Raw genomic sequence first — 20,687 nt, 5'->3', positions numbered from 1 at the left:
CCCCGTGCCGCGCGCGCCGTGTGTGTGTACGGGTGAGAGACTCAGCGAGAACGCGCGCGCACGCGCGGCGGTTGGGCCAGGAAAGAGAGAGGCGCGCGCGCGCGCGCGCCCCCGCGCTGCTCCGTGACCCATTTCAGTGAACAAAGGATTTTGCTGGAATCTCTCAGCGCTATACCTAAAATGGCGCCCGGCGCGCTCATCTCGGCCACCATAGAGATGAGGCGGGGCGGGCGGCTAGAGCGGCGCCGCTGGCACTTTTCTCTCGTACAGTACTTTACACACGGCCCGGCTCTGCCTCACTGGTAGCGTGAGGAGGGCGCTGTGAGCAGCGGCATGGCGGGGGAGGGCGAGCCCGACTCGGAGAAGGTAAGGGGGGGAGAGCAGAGTGGCGCCTTCTCGTGGGCTCGGCTCGTCGGGAGCCGGCGCCTCCCCGGAGCACGCGGGGGAGGGCCATTGGCCACCCCGCTGGTGGCTGTGTCTCCCCCCACATCTCAGCGCCGGCCCCCCGCTGCCGGGGCGGGTCCCTGCGGCCCCGGGGTGGGGCCACGGCCCCCAGCGGGTGACTGATCCATGCGGATTCAGCGCAGAGCCAGGCGGCCGCGCCCTGCCCGTGTCTGACCCGCGTGGGGGCGCCGCCGCGCTCGCTCTCCCGCCGCCCCTGCACTAGAGCCAGGTCCCCCTAGCGTGCAGGGCTGGCGCTAGCGCGCCTCTCCCAGCTCCCACTCATAGCGGGGCTGCCAAAGCTAAGCTTAGATCCCGTGCCCTTGACAGGGGCCTCTTCAAGGTTACAAAGTCAGTACCCAGAGCCCCGGGTCGGGCCGGCCTTTCCCTGGTTGCAGCGATCGCCCCCTAACTAGGCTTCCAGAGTCTGTGATTTGGGTTTTCATAATTTTGCCCGATAACATGGCTAGGGATTGTTATTCATTTTTAAAAAGTTGAATCTATTTCAGTTTTCACAGTTGTAGGAAATTAGGGCAGGCCCAGATAATTATTTTAGGATAATTGGTGTTGAGATTCAAAAAGTTTTAAAGACCAGGAGTACTTGTGGCACCTTAGAGACTAACAAATTTATTAGAGCATAAGCTTTCGTGGGCTACAGCCCACTTCTTCGGATGCATATAGAAAAGTTAAAAAAGTTAAAGCTTTCTGACGGTTACAACACAAATTGTCAACATTGCATGTCAAAATATATACAGTAAATATCCTGAAATCAAACTCTAGTTCTCAAGCAGCACTTTTCATACTTTACTTAACTGTGCATTTCTATGATTATTCATGGACTCTATTATTAATTTGTATGTACAGTGAAATCAGTGTTTACTGATGCATACCAATAAAATCTAATCCTTTTCTGCCTATTTATTATGCATACAGTTCGTATGTGAATATTCTAAAATAAACAATAATACTAAAAAGCAAATAAGTATGTGCTGGTAAATGCCATGTGCTCTCTTGGACCTGATTATCTTCTCCCTTAGATCTGGGTGTGGATCTTTGGGTGACTGGGATCCTTTATATATTTAATATATGCCACAGTCTCTACTGTATTAATTATCATTTCTGCAGAACATGCACTGGGGACATATGTGTAAGAGTTCTTAGTACTAAGGCTCCAATGGAGCTGCCCTACCTTCAAGATGCTGATGAGGTACAGGGCATCCCAAGGAGTCCCTGGAATCTGCCAGGTTTGGGACAAGACCAATGTCCTCCTTTTTGGGGGGTGGTGACCTATCAAAGGGATAGAGCGTGTGGGGGAGACACTAATGAAGATGTCCATATACCCTTCCCCACAGATTTTTCTATGGGATGTGATTTAGGGCTCTTCTAGATTCTGAAGAGCCTGGTGATTGCCCTGATGCAGTGTCAACCATTGAAAAACAGATGGAAAAACTCATGGGAATTTGAAGAAGCTTGAAGGTTTCCTGTGATTATTTTTTTTTGTCTCCTTTTTCAATGGATGGCAGCATTGTGTACCCATATATTGTTTACCAAAAATATTTTTGTATTAAAATACATTACATTTTAATTTAAGCCTCTTACGTGCTCTTAAATTTTACTTCCAGTTAATTTTAACTGAATATAATTACTCTAGGACAAAGGTTCTCAATCTGTGATCTGCTGAAGTACTTCCTGCTGAAATACAGAGGTTGTTAGGTCATATGGTGCTGGGTTTCATCCTTATTTCCAGCTGATGAAATGTGCTAAAGATAGCTAAGAATACATTAGATGCTTTCCTAATATCTCTTTTCCACATAATCAGGTGATTTCATTGTCACAGGAATGTTATGCAATCACAGTTGGGAAGAGAGGCAGTCAGTACAATTGAGAGTGGGAGGGGAGATGGTCCATGAAAATGTGTGGACCACAACTATCGAAAAAATTGAGAATCCCTGGTCTGCTTTATGACTAGTTTCAGATTACTGTATATATTCATTCATAAGCCAAATATTTTTGGTAAAAATGTGACGCATCAAAGAGCGGGGGTCGGCTTATAAATGGGTCTGCACCAAAATTTGATGATTTTAAACTCTATGGAATCATTGAATTGAATATCTAATACATTGTCCTTTTGTTTGCTTGGAGCATCTGCAGGCTTGGAGCCCCTCAGCTCCCTGTGGTTGCGATTCACCGTTCCCAGCCAATGACATTTATGTATTTAAACTTTCTGCAGAAGATTTTGATAGGGCCTCTACGCTTGTGTACCAATTCTAATCTCATGTATACAGGCTCTCTAATACTAGTCATAACCATTGCATAAGAACTTAAATTAAGTCTCTCAAAAGTAATACAATAGCATAGCATCTTCTATACCATCTTGTCACAGCGTAGCTGGTTACTGTGGATAGACTAGGCCCAGTGCCCCTGGATGAGAGGAGGTGAGTCCAGCCCACCTAATTAAAGGTGGGGCTTGAATACACCTGACCCTAAAAAGCTGCTAGTGGATGATTGATTGAGAGAGGTGTGCCTGAGGAAGGAAAGCCACAATGGAGTGGACCTAACTCCATGGTAGGTCTCCTGGAGCAAGGGGCCAGATCCTCAGGGAGACAGCCCTGAGGCTGCTGCCCAAAAGAGGGGGCAGAGCTGGTCAGAACTGGGAGCTTGTGAGGCCTGTGAGTGGGATAGAACTGAAACCTGAAAGTGAGGACTGAGTTAAGACTAACTCATCTGAAGAAGTGAGGTTTTTACCCACGAAAGCTTATGCCCAAATAAATCTGTTAGTCTTTAAGGTGCCACCAGACTCCTTGTTGTTTGAGTTAAGACTGTTTTTCTGTTCAGTTAAGAAAACAAAACTCCTCGAAAGAGATGGGGTTGGCAGTGTATATTTTGGAGCTGGAGTGAAGCCCTGGTCAGTGATATATCTAAAGTGTCCAAGAACAGTACCATTCCAAATTAAAAAAATAACTTTTTAAAAAAAACTAAAGATACTAAGTGATAACATAGCTATTGATCATAACATATGTAAAATCTAAGGATTTAAAAGCAAGACAGAAATGTGCCTTCATAATGAACAAACACACTCTTTTCAGCAAGAAATGCAGATTTCATCACAACAATAGCAACCTTGACTCTGAGCCATATATTTTTGGGGCCTTTTATGCATATTTTTTCATCTTGATTTTGGTATATAATAGTATTCTTCCAAAAAATCTATTTAAGTAGGAAATACTGTCAGTTAACTGTATTCAGAGCAGAGGATCTAGAGATGCCTGTAGAGGCTTTTATAAATCTAAAATAATAACCTATTGTAAATTGTTAAATGTTTTTCTTTTGGTAATGTTACTTCTAATTACTGTTGAAGACTAATGTAATAGAAAAGTGAATAGCTATCAGTTTTGGGTAAAATTATGTATTTGGACCAGCATTTGAGGCTGATAAATATTCAATATGTTTATTGCTTGGTTTTTCAAAGGGATCTAAGAGTAGTAGGCACTCAATTCCCATAGAAACCCCAGGCTACATAGAACACTCTTTTCCCAAAAGGATTATGTTAATGATTACTGACAAGAACTATATTTATTTATTTTTGGTCAGAGTAAAGGTTGTTCTGTTGTTGAAATATGTTCTTACAGAAATGTGTGTTTTTAAAACTAATTCTTTTTGGATTTTGTAAAAGACATACTACTGTGTTTTTTGTGTGTGTGTGAACGTAAATGAAGGTATTTAGCTTTTTACAATTTTAAATGGGATGGACAGGTCATCGGATTATTATTAAAGGATTGTGAGTAGTGCTGCCCAAACAAATTGTCTCCTGCAATGCCTGCCTGACAAAGATGCACGTGTTCACTATGTAATTAAGTTAGTCACATGTTCATGTGCAGCACAACACAACTACAAGCTGAATGCTGGTAAAATATGCTTTAAAACATCTCAGTAAATTAAGTGTCAAACTCAGGGTTAGAACTCTGGTCTGTTGCCTACACATATAATGCTTAATCTACTAGTTCTCAAAGCCCTCCTAGCTAATTTATCGAATTTCAATGCTTCAAGATCAGTGGTTCTCAAACTTTTGTACTGGTGACCCCTTTCACATAGCAAGCCTCTGAGTGTGATTTTTCTCTTCTCTCCCTCCCCATTAAAAACACTTTTTTATATATTTAACACCATTACATTATAAATGCTGGAGGCAAGCAGGCTTTGGGGTGGAGGCTGACAGCTTGTGACCCCCTGTTTGAGAACCCCTGTTCAAGATAACACCTCTGAAAAACATAGATTTTTAATCTGTACATCTCAAATCACTTTATAAAGTTGGTAAATATCCTTATTTTGCAGTTGGCCAAGTAAAGCTATATAAAGCAGTTTGTTTGAGCCTGTATGGTCTGGTGGGTAGACATGGGTCAATTAATTTAGAAATTGGCGTTGTTTCCAGCTCTACCACAAACATCTTATGTAACCTGTAGCAAGTTACTTAAGGGCAGATTTTTTAAAGGTATTTAGGCACCTAAAGATGAAAATTAGCCTTGGTGGGTTTGGAGGATAAGAATATTCTTCACTTCTCCCCCCCCCCCCCCCCCATCAGTGTTTTCATTGAAATGATCATGTCTAGCTTTTGAATAATAGTTTTTAAAACATTTTACTTTTCTTTTCCCTGAACACTTCCTCTTGCGTTAGCCTATGTCCAAAGTCTACCTATGTCTCAAATGTTGTGGGGTAATGTGACTCTGTTTGGGCAGGTAGGACGCAGACATTTCAGAATTGAGCCATTTTAAGTCTTAATCTCAAAAAATACTTCCTCAATCTGAACACATTTTAGTTGTCATGGTGACAACCCTAAAAATCTGAAAGATACCATGGCGCGCTGTGTGTGTGTGTGTGTGTACACATGCAACCTTGCGCGCACACACAAACACTAAAGGGGGATCAAGTCAGCCTTGTGATAGAGTTGAGATTGGAGCCTCTGTATGGAAATTTATCCTTTTTCTAGATTTTTAAATTGAAGTGATGGAACTAGTTAGCAAACATATTATCACTTTATTAGCCCCAATCTGGTTTCAGAAGGCACTGCTTATAATGAATGAATATTATTGGTAAAATTTTCAGTTTACTTCATATCATTGAATTACACAGTGGGTCAAATTAATCCCTGACATAATTCAGTAGCAGTCAGTGGACTAACAGGATAGATTTGGGATGAATTTGACTCTATTTTCACAATCTCATGTTTTGTATGACAGTGCATTGTTTTGCACAAAACAAATATAGCTGAAAATAATGAAAGTATGATGGAGTATTTAAAATAAAACCAACAACAAATTAACTGTTTTGTACTAACGACTTAATCTATAGGGGACCATGTTTTTTGTCTGAAAATCAGAAAGAGGGATGGAGAATGCAACTCTAATGTATTATTTCTTTTAAAAAAATTATCTGAATTAAGATCTTGTCATAATTTAACTACTTTTTTTTTTTTTTTTTTTTTAATTCTAGACCTTTAAGTTACTAGGAATCCTTGATGTCCAAAATATTCCCTGTTCACGAGAGTCAATACTCTATGGGTCACTGGGTTCTCTAGTTGTGGGCCTTGGACATTTTTTAGCAACCAGTGAGTATTTTTTATTGTTTTCCTGTATTTTTTCCGCAAGAGAGATTAATTTTTCTGCTTGGTTTTGTTCTGCTAGTTGAGAGAAATAAAAGTAGTTTGGATAATTGTTTTCATTATCTGTTTTTTTTTTTTTCTCTTTCAGGTAGAGTTAGAAGATCTTTTGACTTTGGAATGGGAGGTTTTGTTTTGACAACTTTAGGATGCTGGTATATAAGATATTTCTTGAATTTTGACAGACCAGTGCTGCAAATTTGTACATATATTCCTGTGCCGTCCTCTGTCACCTTTCATACTCTTCTTTGGAAGACCCTTCATGACTTTTAGCCATGCCTCCTTCCTCTCCTTTAAATCCATTCCCAAAACTTATTTTTGCAAGGATGTTCATAAACTTTAAGCTATTGGACTTGATATTTTTAATAAAAATTAAATTTAAAAAAGTATTCCCCTACATGTGGCTTAGTTTCCTAAGAGACCATGCAGTCCTCTTATCCTCTCTTCCCTTCATGTCTCTGTTTCCTCCCACTGTCAAGTCTTTCAGTTAAAATTGTAGCTTAGGCCATAATCTTGTGAACACTTAAAGATGTGCTTATCTTTAGGTACATAAGTAGTCCCATTAAAATCAATGAGGACTGTTCACATGTTTAAAACTATGCAGGTGTGTAAGTATTTGCAGGATCAGGACCAAATTCAGATCTTTAAAAGTAAAAAAAGAACTATATGTTTAGGAACCAATTTTGTAGCTGCATGCACATGGGAATTCCTTGTGCAAAGTGGCTGTAGAACCATGCTTTAGAGAATTAGCAGCTGTGCTAATATTTACATAAATGCTTGTAAAATGTCCAGTTATGATGTATAGAATTTACAGTTCATTTTAACTTATTGAACAGTTGTAACTTGATATTTTTCAAATGTATTTTGTTTTTTTTCTTCCTTAAGGATATATTGCAGATATAATCATGCAAAACTAAGGATCCAGCAAAGAATTATTCAAGAAGGGATGAGAAACAAGATCTTATATGAAAGTAGTGATTTTGATCCAGAAAGAAAACAAAACAGCAATCTAGGAAGCAATTCTTAGTTTATCACAGAGCAACCCAATGGTCAAATACAACCTGTGGGGTATTAAAATGGAAGTGCAAAGGCACACTCTGCCTGTAAGTGTGGGATGAGAACAAAACTGATAACCCACACAATCTTTTTCCTACTGGACTCAAACAAACTACTCAGTCTGTTAAAGAAGATCCTAACATGTTAAGGTTGTGTATAGATTTAAAAGTTGTGTACATTTATATGCAAATCAGGGATGGCCTTCCAGTTTCTGGCCCATTGTGTTTGAAAATGATAAATTTAATTGCTGAGGATTAATAATGTTTCAGAACTGTTTAGAACAATGGTGTGTAGCTCTTCTAAAATGACTAGAAGTTTTGGCTTCCCTCTTATCTCTGTGAAACATACAGTATAATGGGCAACTTCTACTAGTGATGTTGGCTAGTTAAGACAGTTAATAGACATGTTTAAATTGAGGATAAAAATGGGATGTTCTTTACTATTTGAAACTAAAAATGAAATAATTTACTAATTTTCAAGAGGGCTATTTGCTACTCTTTTGTACCTTATGTTTGGGATACTTTATCTCATAAGTCCCGGTCTTCCAATTAGAGCACTTCTTTTCAGTAGCCTGTACTATTTACAGTTTAATAATTGGGTAGAGCGGTACCTGGTTGCCTTGATTAGTTACATAAACCACTGCTGGATTGATATTTTATTTTGAAATGTGCATAATATATTGTAAAATTGGTGTTTTGAAACTGTACCCTAAATTTATCATTTCTGTATTTGTCATAAAAATTTAAATAAATGTATTTAAAAAACACTATGAATTGTTCGGTATTGCAAACTCCGGAGATGGTATTGTATTGTTTAGCAGTAGTATATTGTTGAAACTTAGCTCTGATTTAGGGTTTCCGTTTGTTTATACACTGTGCTTATCTACATTGTGCAATTAATGTCAGTGATGAGGGTACTTAGTACCTCATAGAATCAAGCCCAGTATTGTTCTTTTTAAAGTGCATTACCCAATAGACTGCTTTTGGTCCAAAGTAGTTCATCCTTTCTAGTGAGTAAAATAATACATTTTTTCTTATTACCCTGTAGACTGAAAGGGGATTTATTTGCACCTCAGGGCTATAATTTTATATATTGCTTGATCCTGAGGGAAGTTTAACATACAAACCTTCTGAATGTTAACCAGTGCATCGTTTTGTTTAATGCATTCTAATTCAGAAAACACTTGTCTGTGCCAAAGCACTTTTTTCTTTAAAATTATTACATGTGAGAGCATTGACAAGCTTACAGTGTCTTTTGTAATAATTTTAAGTACACATAGATTAGTCTCCCAACAGACTAAAAAATCCTATTTTTCTTTTCCTTCTCTTCTCTTCTTTTTTTATTTCCTCCTTGTGTGGCTGAATTCTCTTGTTCTGATCTTATATGGGGAAAAATAACAGTAAAATGGATTTTATTCAGGAAGAGAGCTTTTCAGTTTGAGATTTTGTATAAAGTACAAAATAATCTCTGCAGGACTCAAGTAACCTTATAAAGTACTTTGCTTGCTTCCTTCCTTAAATCTTCCATTGACCAGAGAATCTGTACAAACTCCTAGGTCAGCAGCCATACAAAACTAATCCCAGTTCAGAAAGGAAAGTATTTCCCCTCTAGTTATGTTTTTTTCCTAGGCTTCTGTCCAATTGGGAATTGACAGTAGTGAACAATGCTTAGCAAACTCCTCTTTTAATACATGGCTGAGTTTTTTCTCAGCTGACAGAATAAGAATTGTGATTGAATTACAGCTTAATTAAGGGTTGAGTATGCTTGCTGGCTGAAATTTCATAAATGACTTAAGAAAAGGAAAACAAAATCACAGATTAAAATTTACAGCTTTTTTTTGCAAAGAAAGGTTTAATAACTCCTTCCCTACCAGTTTTAGATGGTAACCTATACGTAAGGGCAATCAGGAGTGAACAGACTGCCCCATCTGGGAGGGGAAACTAGCAAAAACTTCTATAGTAAAAGTAAGCAAGTTAAGATTCAAATCAAGGAAACTTCAAGTTGAGATTGACATTCAGTCCTGTCTTATGCTATGTCAGTTTAGGGACATTAGATGCCCATGCTACAATATAGGGGTAAAGACTATTATACAAGACTGGAGCGTCAGCTCATGTGCCTGTGTAGTACAGAATTGTATCTTTTTTGGACTTGCATTGGGTAATTGGTAAACATTCACACTAAGGTTATATATTGCTGCTGTTAGTACTGTATTTAGTTCCTTTTTATATTTGTTTTAAAAATAATTACTTTTGTGGGATTGGGATTATGTAAAATTTTCCTCCACTAAACTGAAAATACGTTCTTCTAGAGGATTAACAGAAAATAGTAAGGAAAAGGTTGAAAACATCCATAGCTTCACTATTTTTTCATATGTATTTATATTCAAATTTGGGGAGGAAGGTGGTAATATTCCCTGCTGCCCTTTCAGCAGTGGTGTCAGTTTTAAACTGCTTGTCCCGTTTCTCTCCTCCCCCCCCCCCCCCCGCGCCAAGTCGCTTTTCAGCAGCTGTCCCATGGCCCTACAGTCATGATTTTATTATTAGCTGTTGTAAAAACAAAACTGCAAACTGTTCAATGATCTAAATTTACTCACCCGAGTCATCCCATTGAACCCTGTATGGCAACTCAGATACACAAATCTTGGTAGGATTGACACCTTAGTTTTTATAATGGATTATTTATTTGAATTACAGTATTGCTTAAGAACAGTGTTGTGCTGGTTGCCTTGTAGCATTTACAACCTAGATGAGACAGACAAAGGGTGGGGGGGACTGGATACAGCATACAAGCAGATTGAACAATGATGATCTAAGTGCCTTTTTTTGTTTAAGTGGGGTTTTGCTGGGAGGGAATTAGCTAAATGAAGTCACAAAAGGAAGAGGAGACACTGAAGAAGGAAGGAAGGAAGGAAAGGAGCATTAAGAGTTAAGCTGCAGTGAAAAGTGGGATGGTTTTGGAACAGTCAGAAGAGGGGGGAAGAATATTCAGAGTAAAATCTAGAAGGCACTCTGACATATCTCAAAGCGCCTGCTGCAGCTGTTTGTGTCAACAATAGAAAGTAAACTGAAAGTGACTGGTGCTGAAAGGGCTGCTGGGCTGAGGGACAGGAAGAGAAAGGCTGGAGGCTATGGAACCTTTGCCAAAATACTTAGGAAGAGTTCTTTATAAGTTCCCTATTGTATCCTAATAGGAATTATTTTTCATCATGCCATTGATTAACTTTATTTTTCCAAAAAATACATTTAAAATTAATGAGCCATGCTCTTAACAGCTAGTACTAGTAAGTGATCTCAGAATACACATGGTGTGTGCACTAGCAGCCTACTAACCCAGACCCTATTGTGCCTTATCTGTTTAAGACTATGGAGTCAAGGGTCTCTACAATGAGAGCTAGCACAGCTATCTCTGTACAAGCAGGGGAAATCAGAGTCCTCACTCTAGATGTAGCTGTTGTGGTGTACTTCAGATCTGTTTGAAATGTCAATTCTGGCTGTATTAAAGCTATGACAGTTGTCATTCTAGAAAATCATTGGTTTCAGTGTCATTTTTGTATATGAGCTACCACATTCATATCAAGTGTGAAGATTTTAGCCTAAGTGCCTTCTACATCAAACATGAGGGCTTACTCAGTCCTGTCACCTTTACAGCTTTGAATCAAGTGTGCAACTAGTTAGTGACATAGTTGATTTATTTATTTAAGACATTTACCTCTATATACAATCTGGTTATTATGATAGCTAACCCTGTTTCAATTGCCAAAGGCCTAAACTGATGGTCTTCCTGTAACCAGCATGTAACACTTCTGCTGTGTGAATGGGAGCCACTAGCTGTAACTCTACAGTTCATGTAGTCAATCTCCTTCCCTACAGCTCTCTGGAACATCCTACTTACTGTACAGAGAGCATTGCCCCATGTTACCATGTGCATGTCCTTTGGGAACTAACTCCCCCTGAGGCAATACAGGATAGCTGCCTGGATTTTTCCAGAACACACAGATACAAACACAGGCAGCAAGATAGGCATGGATGCACAAGTTCAGATAAGACATGACTGTGTTGTGACAAAGCTGTTCAGTAGACCTCAGATCAGTTTGTTGTAAGCATGTCAGATGAGTGACAAAAATGGGTTACTAAAATACAGTTGTAAACATGAGCCTTAGGCAGTTTTTATCTAATGCTTCTCTGATAATTTCTATAAATTGCTTCAAGCTGTTCCTTTATACATTCCAGTTATAATCGTCCATCATGCAATAATGACATTGTATCCTTCTGTGAGCCTGAACTGGTTGAGCTTTAGCCTGTAAACCTTTCAGGGCAGGAAGCTTGTTTGACATGGCTCTTCTACTGTGTAGTGCCACACCGCGTACTCCATTGCAGCATCACTAAAAATACCTCCTTCCTTGATGGACATAATCTGTCAGGGCTACTGCAGTTCAGTTTTGATAACCAAAGGATGGGGTAATCTAGTCCAAATGCCATGTTTCTCACACAGTTCTTTCTCATTATGATTGTTACCCTAAATAAACAAGTTTTACTTCAGTGCAGAATATTCCCCATATTTAACTTTACTACTTCTCTCTGCTCCAATAAAATAACATACCTTGATATCTTTGAAAACATTTCTGTTTTCCTGTTCTCCAATTAACTGATTTTTTAAATTAACATTAGGAGTTCAGAGTGTGACACCCAACTTTAAAATCCAAAAGGAAAAAAAAACCAACTATTTAACTAGGTAGGGTTCCCTTCCCTACTGTTCCTCAACAACGAGTGACAATTTTATTTTATATCCATGAATTCCTGTAATGAAAACCTCCCACACATTTAAAGCAAATCTAAAACACCTCCAAGATGAACAAGAACTGGTGTATGTCACCACCAAATCCTGCTACAGTATGAATCTTCAGCAGATGTGACTAATAGCCTGCTGCCTCTCTCTCCCCATTTCCCACAAGTAGCAGGATTCTTTTAGAGGAGGCTGCTCGCAGGTCAATCCGTCTTTAATTAGAGTATATTTATGGCTCCCTGAAGCAGTAGGGATATACAAATGAAGATCATCTCCCTGTAGGTCAGTATAGAAAGGCTGGTCTTACTGTTAAGGCACTTGACTAAGATGCCAGAGATCTGAGTTTAATTCCTGGCTCTGTCACAGACTTCTTGTATGACTGCAGGCTTGTACATTTGTGAAATGGAAATAATACTTCCCTAGCAGGGGACATGTATCAGTAATTGTGAGATGCACAAATGCTATTGTAATGCAGGGGAAGAAGATCATCATACCACAAGCTGTACCATCATCAACCCCAGAGGAGACAATGGATGCCATCATACCATCCAAAGCAACCAAATATCAGGTCAAGAAAAAAGACTGAGGTACAGCAGAGGATCCCCAGCCTCTCTCTTCCACAGCAATGCACAACACTCCCATAATGCATCAGCAAATTTGTCAGAACTGTTGGGATCCATATTAGATCCAGTCCAGAGAGCATGATTTTTGAACACCGCCTTGTACCTTTCCACCAGATGTGGTCTGCCATGGTATCGGACAAATGGGTGCCAGTGGCTAATCACCCAAGGCTACCCTCTACCCACCCATCCTTCCCCATCCCTCTTCAGGGACTCTTCTCACAAGAGCCTATAACAAACAGAAGGGGTCTTAATGCTTTATTTATTTAACCATAGAGGAGGTTTCTATTGCCAATATCTCCTGATTTCAAAGAAGAAAGGTGTCTTCATCCTATCCTAGATCTGAACAAATTCAGTAAATATATATTATATACGGCATCTAAGGTTCAGGATGATAATGCTTGTCTCCATTATTTCATCTCTCCAAGCTCAAGACTGATTCATGGCTCTCAAGATGTGTATTTCCATATAGCTATCCATCCAAAACCACAGGAAGTACCTAAGATTCACAGTGGGTCCCAATATTTATCAGCATAGGGTTCCACCCTTCAGACTCTACTCTCAGTGCTGTGGATTCACAGAATGCCTGGCAGTGTATTTAAGGAGACAGGGAAGCCACGTCTACATGTAACTGGACAACTGGCTGATCAGACGTAGGTTCCAACAGGAGACCACAGCAGCCTTGGAATCCTTGTGAACTACAAGAAATTTTACCTTGTACCATCACAGACAACAGAGAACATAGGAGCTGTGACCAACTCCTGCTTGACAAGAATTCACCTCCCAGAGGACAGATTCTGGTTGCTCTAGTTGATGGTGAGCAACCAAAAATCAAATTCAACAACTGTGTGTGCATAAGAGTCTGGGACTCTTAAGCCACACATCAGCGTATATATACACACATAACCTCGCTTCACAGACTTCACCTGCAGCCTTTACAACTCTGGCAGAGGTCTATGGATTCCACATCCAGACATCACACGATCAAGACAGTCACAGACCCATCTCACGTCCTGCAAGAGCTCAGTTGGACCCAATGAACATACAAAAAGGAGTACCGTTCTCTACCCCCTCCGTGACAATGGCACTTATGACAGACACTTCAGGAACAGCTTGGAATGCCCACCTGAAGCATGGTGCATAGAATAGGGTCTCAGGACAGTCAAGCTACATATGAACATCCTATAGCTGAGAGGCATTATAGTGACCTGCATAGCATTCTTGCCTGCTCTGCGGAACGCCACAGTGCATTGTATAAACAAGCAAGGAGGTGCTCAAACTTCCCCTCTGCCAGGAAGACATCAGGCTCTGGATATGATGTCATCAACACAGAATAACCCTGTTGGCTCTACACCTGTCAGGCATCAACAATGACATACCCAGCTTTTTGAGCAGAATGGATGATGGTTGTGGTAGTCCATCATACAGCCAATAATCCATCAATTGAGGACTCCCATAATAGACTTGTTTACCAGAGGACACCAGCAAATGCCCAATTTTTGCCCCAGATGGCTTTCACTTGGCTTCGCTACCAGATGCCTTTCTCCGTTGGTGATCTCAAATTCCTATATAACTTTCTGCCAATTTCCCTGATCCCCAAGATAATATCCAAGATCATATGGGACAAGGTTACATCATCCTGAGGGCCCCCCCTTACTGGCCAAGGTAGTTCTCTCTATCAGGCAATTGCTAATGTCCAGGAGGCCTCCCATTCACCTCAAGCAGCTCAGACATAGTATCTCTGAACCAAGGTCAAACACTGCAACGGATTGAGTGCTATTGACAGATTGGTCCCTACAGATTCAGGGAGTTCTCATACAAAGCAAGAAACTTTCCACCAGGAAGACTCACTCCTTGAAATGGAAAAGATTTTCCACATGGGCCCCCCAAAACAATCTAGTACAATAGCAGACCCAATACTTAAGATTCTCAACTAGCATTTGACTCTCAAAATTCACGTTGCAGCAATATCAGTATGTCATATTCAGGTACAATCATATTCGATCTTTGATCTGCTAGTGTCTAAATTCCTTAAGGGTCTCCTTCATTTTTGCCATCTGGCTAGAGATCTAACTCCTACCTTGGACTTCAATTCCATCCTCCTAAAACTCATGGAGTTGCTCTTTGACCCATTATTGGGATGCTCAATACACCACTTGATCATCAACATGTTTTTTCTGGTGGCCATTGTCACAGCTCTCAAGGTAACTTCAGTTTTGACTCCTTCGTGGCCTCATTGAGGGAGCCCCAAGCGGGTCTAAGGTCTCTAGCCATCACCTTTCTCGGGGCAAGAACTCACATTCCTCTCCCTCCAGACCTGGGATTTAGGCTGCAATTCCTCCTGCCCTCCAATGCAATCACCTTAGCAAATTTGAGTTTAGATCAACATGTGGGGTCCTGTTCTCTCTCAGGGGGGAATGACCAACCAGCCTTCATAAACCAAAAGATTAATTTAGAATAAAAGCATGACAGAGAATACTTATCTTGAAAACAATGAATAGCTTATACACATGCCTGTCTTACCAGATGCCAGTCATATTCCACATGGAGACCCTGGTTGGTTTAAACTCTTTCACGCCCTTTCTGCAAGGTCTGTCCCTCTTGGTCACAGTATTGTATCAGTTCTTGGATTGTGTGAGAGTGTCTCCTCTCCTCTAGATCAAGATGCCCACTTTATACTATGCTCAGTTATTTGTTTGCTGAGTCTCTTGAACCTGATCAAAACCAGTATAAGCAATTCCCTCCCAGGCATGGTACTTCTACAGACTTGTTTAACAGTCTAGGGATTTGCATTAAGTCCCTCCACTCCCCCCCCCAATTATTTTAGTTCCCGATAGTTCATTCATACTAGAGGACTTCTCTTCAGTCGCTGTTTTTCTTGTCGTGTCAAGAAAAAAATTAACTTGGTCCTTTCTGGCTAGTAACAATACAAGATGAGAGAGGAAACTAAGTCACACCTACTGTTCCATAAAAATAAATTAAGTTTCCCAGTTTGCCACAGCCATTGCCTCAGCGCGGACAGTCAGTGAGCTTACTCCTTCCATATGGACAGAGGTGTTGAAACCACACTCCAAGTTAATCTCCCAAGTTGCCTCTGAATTCTACCTGATCAGTTACCTTGCCAGTCATTTTCCTGGAGCCACACTTGACACTAGAGAAGAGAAGCTGCATATATTGGACACATCCAGAGCTTTGCTCTAATCTCATCTCTTTGTCGCTATAATCTAGCCCATCAAAAGGCCAAGCCATCTCTTCTGAGAACCTCTAAGTGGTCCTCACAGTGCATTTCCAGAGAGCCTCTCCCTCTGAACATCACCAAGACAAGCAGCATCTTCTGCCTGCTTTAGGAACATTCCAATCTGTGAGAGCTGCAGGGCTTGCAACGTGATGCAATCCACTGACTTCTGTTAAATTTTATGCACTTGACATGACAGCCAGGTCAGATGCCAAGTTTGGGAGAGCAGCACTTCAATGGCTATTTGACTGATACACTTGAAACATCTCATCTTCCAGGGAGGTTACTGCTTGTCAGTCACCTACAGAAGGATCCACATTAGCATTTCCTGGAGTGTAAATAACTCTTCTTTTTCCTGATCTTAATTTTTAAATTATTTGCAGTAGGGTAATTCTTGCTGTATTATAGGGGAAGCTGGCAGAGATCCCTATATTTAGGTTGCCTAACACTTTCCATTGTAGAAAATTCTTGGGACCTTTTTCTGAGGCTTCATTTACACCTAGAACTTCAGTCCACCTATGTACGTTAGTTAGGGCTTGAAAAATTTCACACCCTAAGAACCATAGTTAGGTTGACCTAACCAAGGCGTGGAGGTGGCTAGGTCAACGGGAGAATTCTTCCATTGACCTAGCTACCGCCTCTCAGAGATGTGGTTTAACTATGACAGAAAAACTTTTTCCATCAACATAGGAAGCGTCTACACTATGACGTTACAGCAGCACAGTAGCTGTGCCACTGTCGCAGCACTAGTGTAGACATAGTGAGAAACTCCAACACTGCCATTGTTTGCGGCAGGTAAAGGTAAAGCTCTCCAGCTAGAGAAGTAGATTTTCTGTATCCCAAGATTTTGCTGAGATGTAAACTGCTGAAAATTGCCATTTTCCTTCTCACACTTTACATAGTGTTGCTCAGGTGTTAGCAAACTGCCAAAATAATGATTAAACATTAACATTTCAAAGCTGGGTTTATGCCACTACTAAAGCAGAAGTCACTGCACTGAGCATGCCTGGGAGCTGCCAGAGCAGCTGTAGCACAGGGAGCCATGGTGGGCTTCCCCCCAATCCAGCACATGGCCACAGTTGCCCTTATTCTATCCCTGGGACACCACATGGGGTAAGATCTCCCTCAACTCCCAGATATTGGAGAAGAGAGTCATGCTGGGCCAGATTCAAGCCAACCACCCACTGGCCCCAACAATTGATTCCCCCACTTCACTCCCAGGATAAATCTGGCATTTCCCATCTTTCCAGTGCTTGACTTTGCAACCTAAATATTTCTAAAAATAGGGTTGTTTTTTTTTTGTATATATAGTACAGGATGGCTACAAGCACATATATAAGGCCTGATGCTGCACAGACTTGCACATGTGAAGCCAATGAGATTATTCAAATAAGCATAATTCCGTTCCTAAATTTTTACAGGATCACATCCATGTTCTGGAAATAAAAGTTTGCCACTTTAATGGAGCTTCTACTTTTGTCTTAGAAAATACTAAAAACAAATTCAGTGGTGACTATATCCATGAGTTTTTCCAGAGCAAAATTATTTCTGACAACTAAAAGCAGCTGGTACATTTCTCCCCCCCTCTTGTCATAAAAGCAAAGTTTTTCTACAGGGGCTGATGTATTTTACCAACTTATCTAAAGGAACAACCCTATGAATTAAAGATGAATAACAAAGCCTTCTTTGTAAAATAAAATTGTCTACATTCCCAAAGTACTAACAGAATATGTACAGACTACTTAATAAGAAATCCATATGAAAAAATTTTTTTAGGGCCCGATCGCGTGAAGACTTACACAGATGCTTAACTTTAAGCATGTGAGTAACCTTAGCAGAGTCTCTTCGGGGTATTTTGGCCACTGTTTACTTTAAGCTATTCTTTCAGATACCCATGTTCATTTCAAAATATTTAGAACATGCCCCTCACTCTAGCCTTGGTCTTACACCTGTCCCTTGCAAGTGTGTTTCCATAGGACCCTGTGAAAGTTTCTGAGTGTGAAAGGGCCCATGGAAGAATTAATGCAGCTTAAAGCTATATAAAGTCTAATGCAGGGGTTGGCAACCTTTCAGAAGTGGTGTGCCGAGTCTTCATTTATTCACCCTAATTTAAGGTTTCGTGTGCCAGTAATACATTTTAACGTTTTCAGAAGGTCTCTTTCTATAAGTCTATAATATATAACTAAACTATTGTTGTATGTAAAGTAAGTAAGTTCTTTAAAATGTTTAAGAAGCTTCATTTAAAATTAAATTAAAATGCAGAGCCCCCCGGACCGGTGGCCAGGACCCAGGCAGTGTGAGTGCCACTGAAAAACAGCTCGCGTGCCACCTTCGGCACACGTGCCATAGATTGCCTACCCCTGGTCTAATGCCACTTTATACTACAAAAAAGGTATTTTTACACCAAGATAGCGAACACACAAAATTCTACTGTAAATGGGCCACAGCATAGCTTTACCTTAATGTAGTTGGGGGGAGATAAACCCTAGACTTCTAGTTATGGTTCACCTTGACCAGCTAGATCAAGGGAAAACTACAAGTAGCCCCATCAACACTAGAATTTTACATTAGCTCTCTCGTTATAAACTTCATCTATTTTTTCTAGACAAGGCCTCAGTTGGTGACACTTACTTTGTGGAGACTCCCCAACACATGAAGGCAGCTCTACAAGATGTGGGGTGAGGAGCATTGTGCCACTGAGGTGATAACTATACCCTTAGTCCCCACTTACTGTCCAGACAATGAGGTCCAAAGTAATTATTTTTATACTGCGATTTCTCATCTTTACCATTACTCCCAACAAAGTGTAAACAATGGTTACAAAGCGTTTTAAAAGGTATTCTTTTTAAAAGGAAGTTGTCTGAGCTATTTTATCTCAGACAATTTTAATACGATTAGCTTCTTTTCCTCTCCAGAAATAGAACAATTTTGATCCTAACGCTGCCTGCTTAACCAGAAACAATTACAAAATGGTTTGTACAATGCTAATATTGTGACAAGGAATGATAAAGAGGAGGTTACTGGGAAACACCTGTTGAACTGAAAAAGGGTTTTGTTCCTGGTATACCACTTTCAAAAATATAGTAAGAATTTTATTAAAGTAGCTGTTTCACTAAACGAAATAGTGTTCAAGCAGCTGTTTGGTGTTTATTCCAATGGCTTCCTGCCACTCCCAATGTTTGTGAAATGGAAGACTAAAGGCAGGAGTCAAATGAAGATTCATTATTGTCCACAATTACTATTCCAGTTGGCTGATTCTGTACAACTGTTACAGACCCCAAAAGACCCAGTGAATGGACAGCTAGTGCCTCGATCTCTGAGTGAATAAAGGGGAAGAAGCTATATAAAACCGGGAAGCACCCTGGCTTAATCTATCTTGCAATAAAATACACCCTCCTCCTCCCAACCAACCACATGAAGTCAGTTGTGTAGGATTAAGTGAACTTTGCATCACAAAAAGGGGCGGGGATGCTGAACAGCTAGCATGCTTCCTTTAACTTCACCACAGCTGGCTTGATAACACCTTTATACTGCAAAGCAGCACTTTTCAATTTCTGCTTTCCCTCCGTAAGCTTTTTCTGGCATCTACTTATTACCCCTCTCCCATCTAAGAAATACATGCTCGGTTATGGACTTAATTTGATTTCTTCTGACCTGGTTTGAAGTTGTGCCATTAGAAAACATTAACTGACAGATTTCTAAAGAGGTAAGACTGCAATAGACATGTCTATCAAAGCAGAGGACTCGTACCCCTTTGGGAGAGTGATTACTACAGGAAGTACAGATTTAAGACAGCAGAATTAGACTGAATCCACCCCTCCTCCCCCATTGAAGCAAATGGGAAACAACAGACTCAAAAGCAGTATGTTTTAAGGTAAGGTGTTTTATACCAAAATGAAAGCTGTAAGTACTACATGAATTCCCACAACAGTCAACTAAAGATAAAAGAAAGGAAGAAGATATTTGCTGCCATAAGGACTAAGCTTGCTAGCATACCTATCTAAACAAGAAAACAGAACTGTAACTGAACACTTAATGAGTAAGCATAGGTCATGACAAACCCTGCTCAGTGAGCCATTTGTGTTTAGCTCCAAGTCACCTGAATTGTTTGCTGACAACTATGTTCAGTAATGATTTTATTTCATAGTGTATATAAGGCCACAATATGGCAGATGAGACAAACCAGTCTGGGTTGGGAGCAAGAAAGTGGACCTAAAATCTAGGTTCCTGTTTACCAGGCTTTTCAGAGCTCAGTTAAAAAAGTAACACACGCACAGCTCATTTCCAAGTCAGGATTTTAAACAGTTCAAAAAAGGCTTCTTTCACACTAATTTCTACTAGATTTGCTATAAGTGTGTGTAGTAGTACAGTACCTGCCATTTTCCCAGCACATTACAGAGGGTGTAGTTTCTTAGAGCCACCCATTCTGAAATCTTCAGGGCACAGGGTGCCCACACAAAGTATTTTGGGATGTCTCCTACAGTTGCTTTACCACTATGGCTGCATTAGAAGATGCTGATAGCTGTCCTCTCTATATTAGCAATCCATTTCTGCCACAAGTGGCATTTCATTGATGGTACAGAAGACAAACCCTTAGGGTATATTGAAACCAGAAAAATGCCCATATTACAGGAGCTGGTAGCTACAGTTGAAGTTCAAGTGCAGAGAAGACTCAAGCAATTTTACCAGACAAGTCATTAAAGCTTGAGCAATATGTATGGTAACAGAACTGCTAATAGGTGTACAATGGAGCCTTGTTTACACTACACTATTAAGTCTACCAGTTACACCATCACTGCAGCTCCAGTACTTTTCATGACACTGAAGTAAAATAGAAGCCCATTTTATGAGCATTCACAGCATAGCTAGCAGAAGTGCAACTGCTAAAAAATGAGCAGAGTTT

At 40.3% G+C, this 20,687-nt stretch overlaps 1 protein-coding gene across 1 annotated transcript; it reads left to right on the top strand.

Moving 5' to 3' along the window:
• Window positions 1-131: 131 nt before the first annotated feature.
• On the top strand, window positions 132-7,913 carry LOC128834636 (cytochrome c oxidase assembly protein COX20, mitochondrial). Its single transcript, XM_054023580.1, has 4 exons — window positions 132-366; window positions 5,926-6,040; window positions 6,183-6,246; window positions 6,977-7,913. The coding sequence occupies exons 1-4, from the start codon at window positions 334-336 to the stop codon at window positions 7,116-7,118; spliced, it is 354 nt and encodes a 117-aa protein (XP_053879555.1). The 5' UTR covers window positions 132-333; the 3' UTR covers window positions 7,119-7,913.
• The last annotated feature ends 12,774 nt before the right edge of the window (window positions 7,914-20,687 follow it).

The sequence above is a fragment of the Malaclemys terrapin genome, chromosome 3 (genome assembly GCF_027887155.1).
Source record: "Malaclemys terrapin pileata isolate rMalTer1 chromosome 3, rMalTer1.hap1, whole genome shotgun sequence".
NCBI classification, from domain to species: domain Eukaryota; kingdom Metazoa; phylum Chordata; order Testudines; family Emydidae; genus Malaclemys; species Malaclemys terrapin.
The sequence above is the reverse complement of the archived record's forward strand: the minus strand, read 5'-3'. Positions and strand labels throughout refer to the sequence as shown.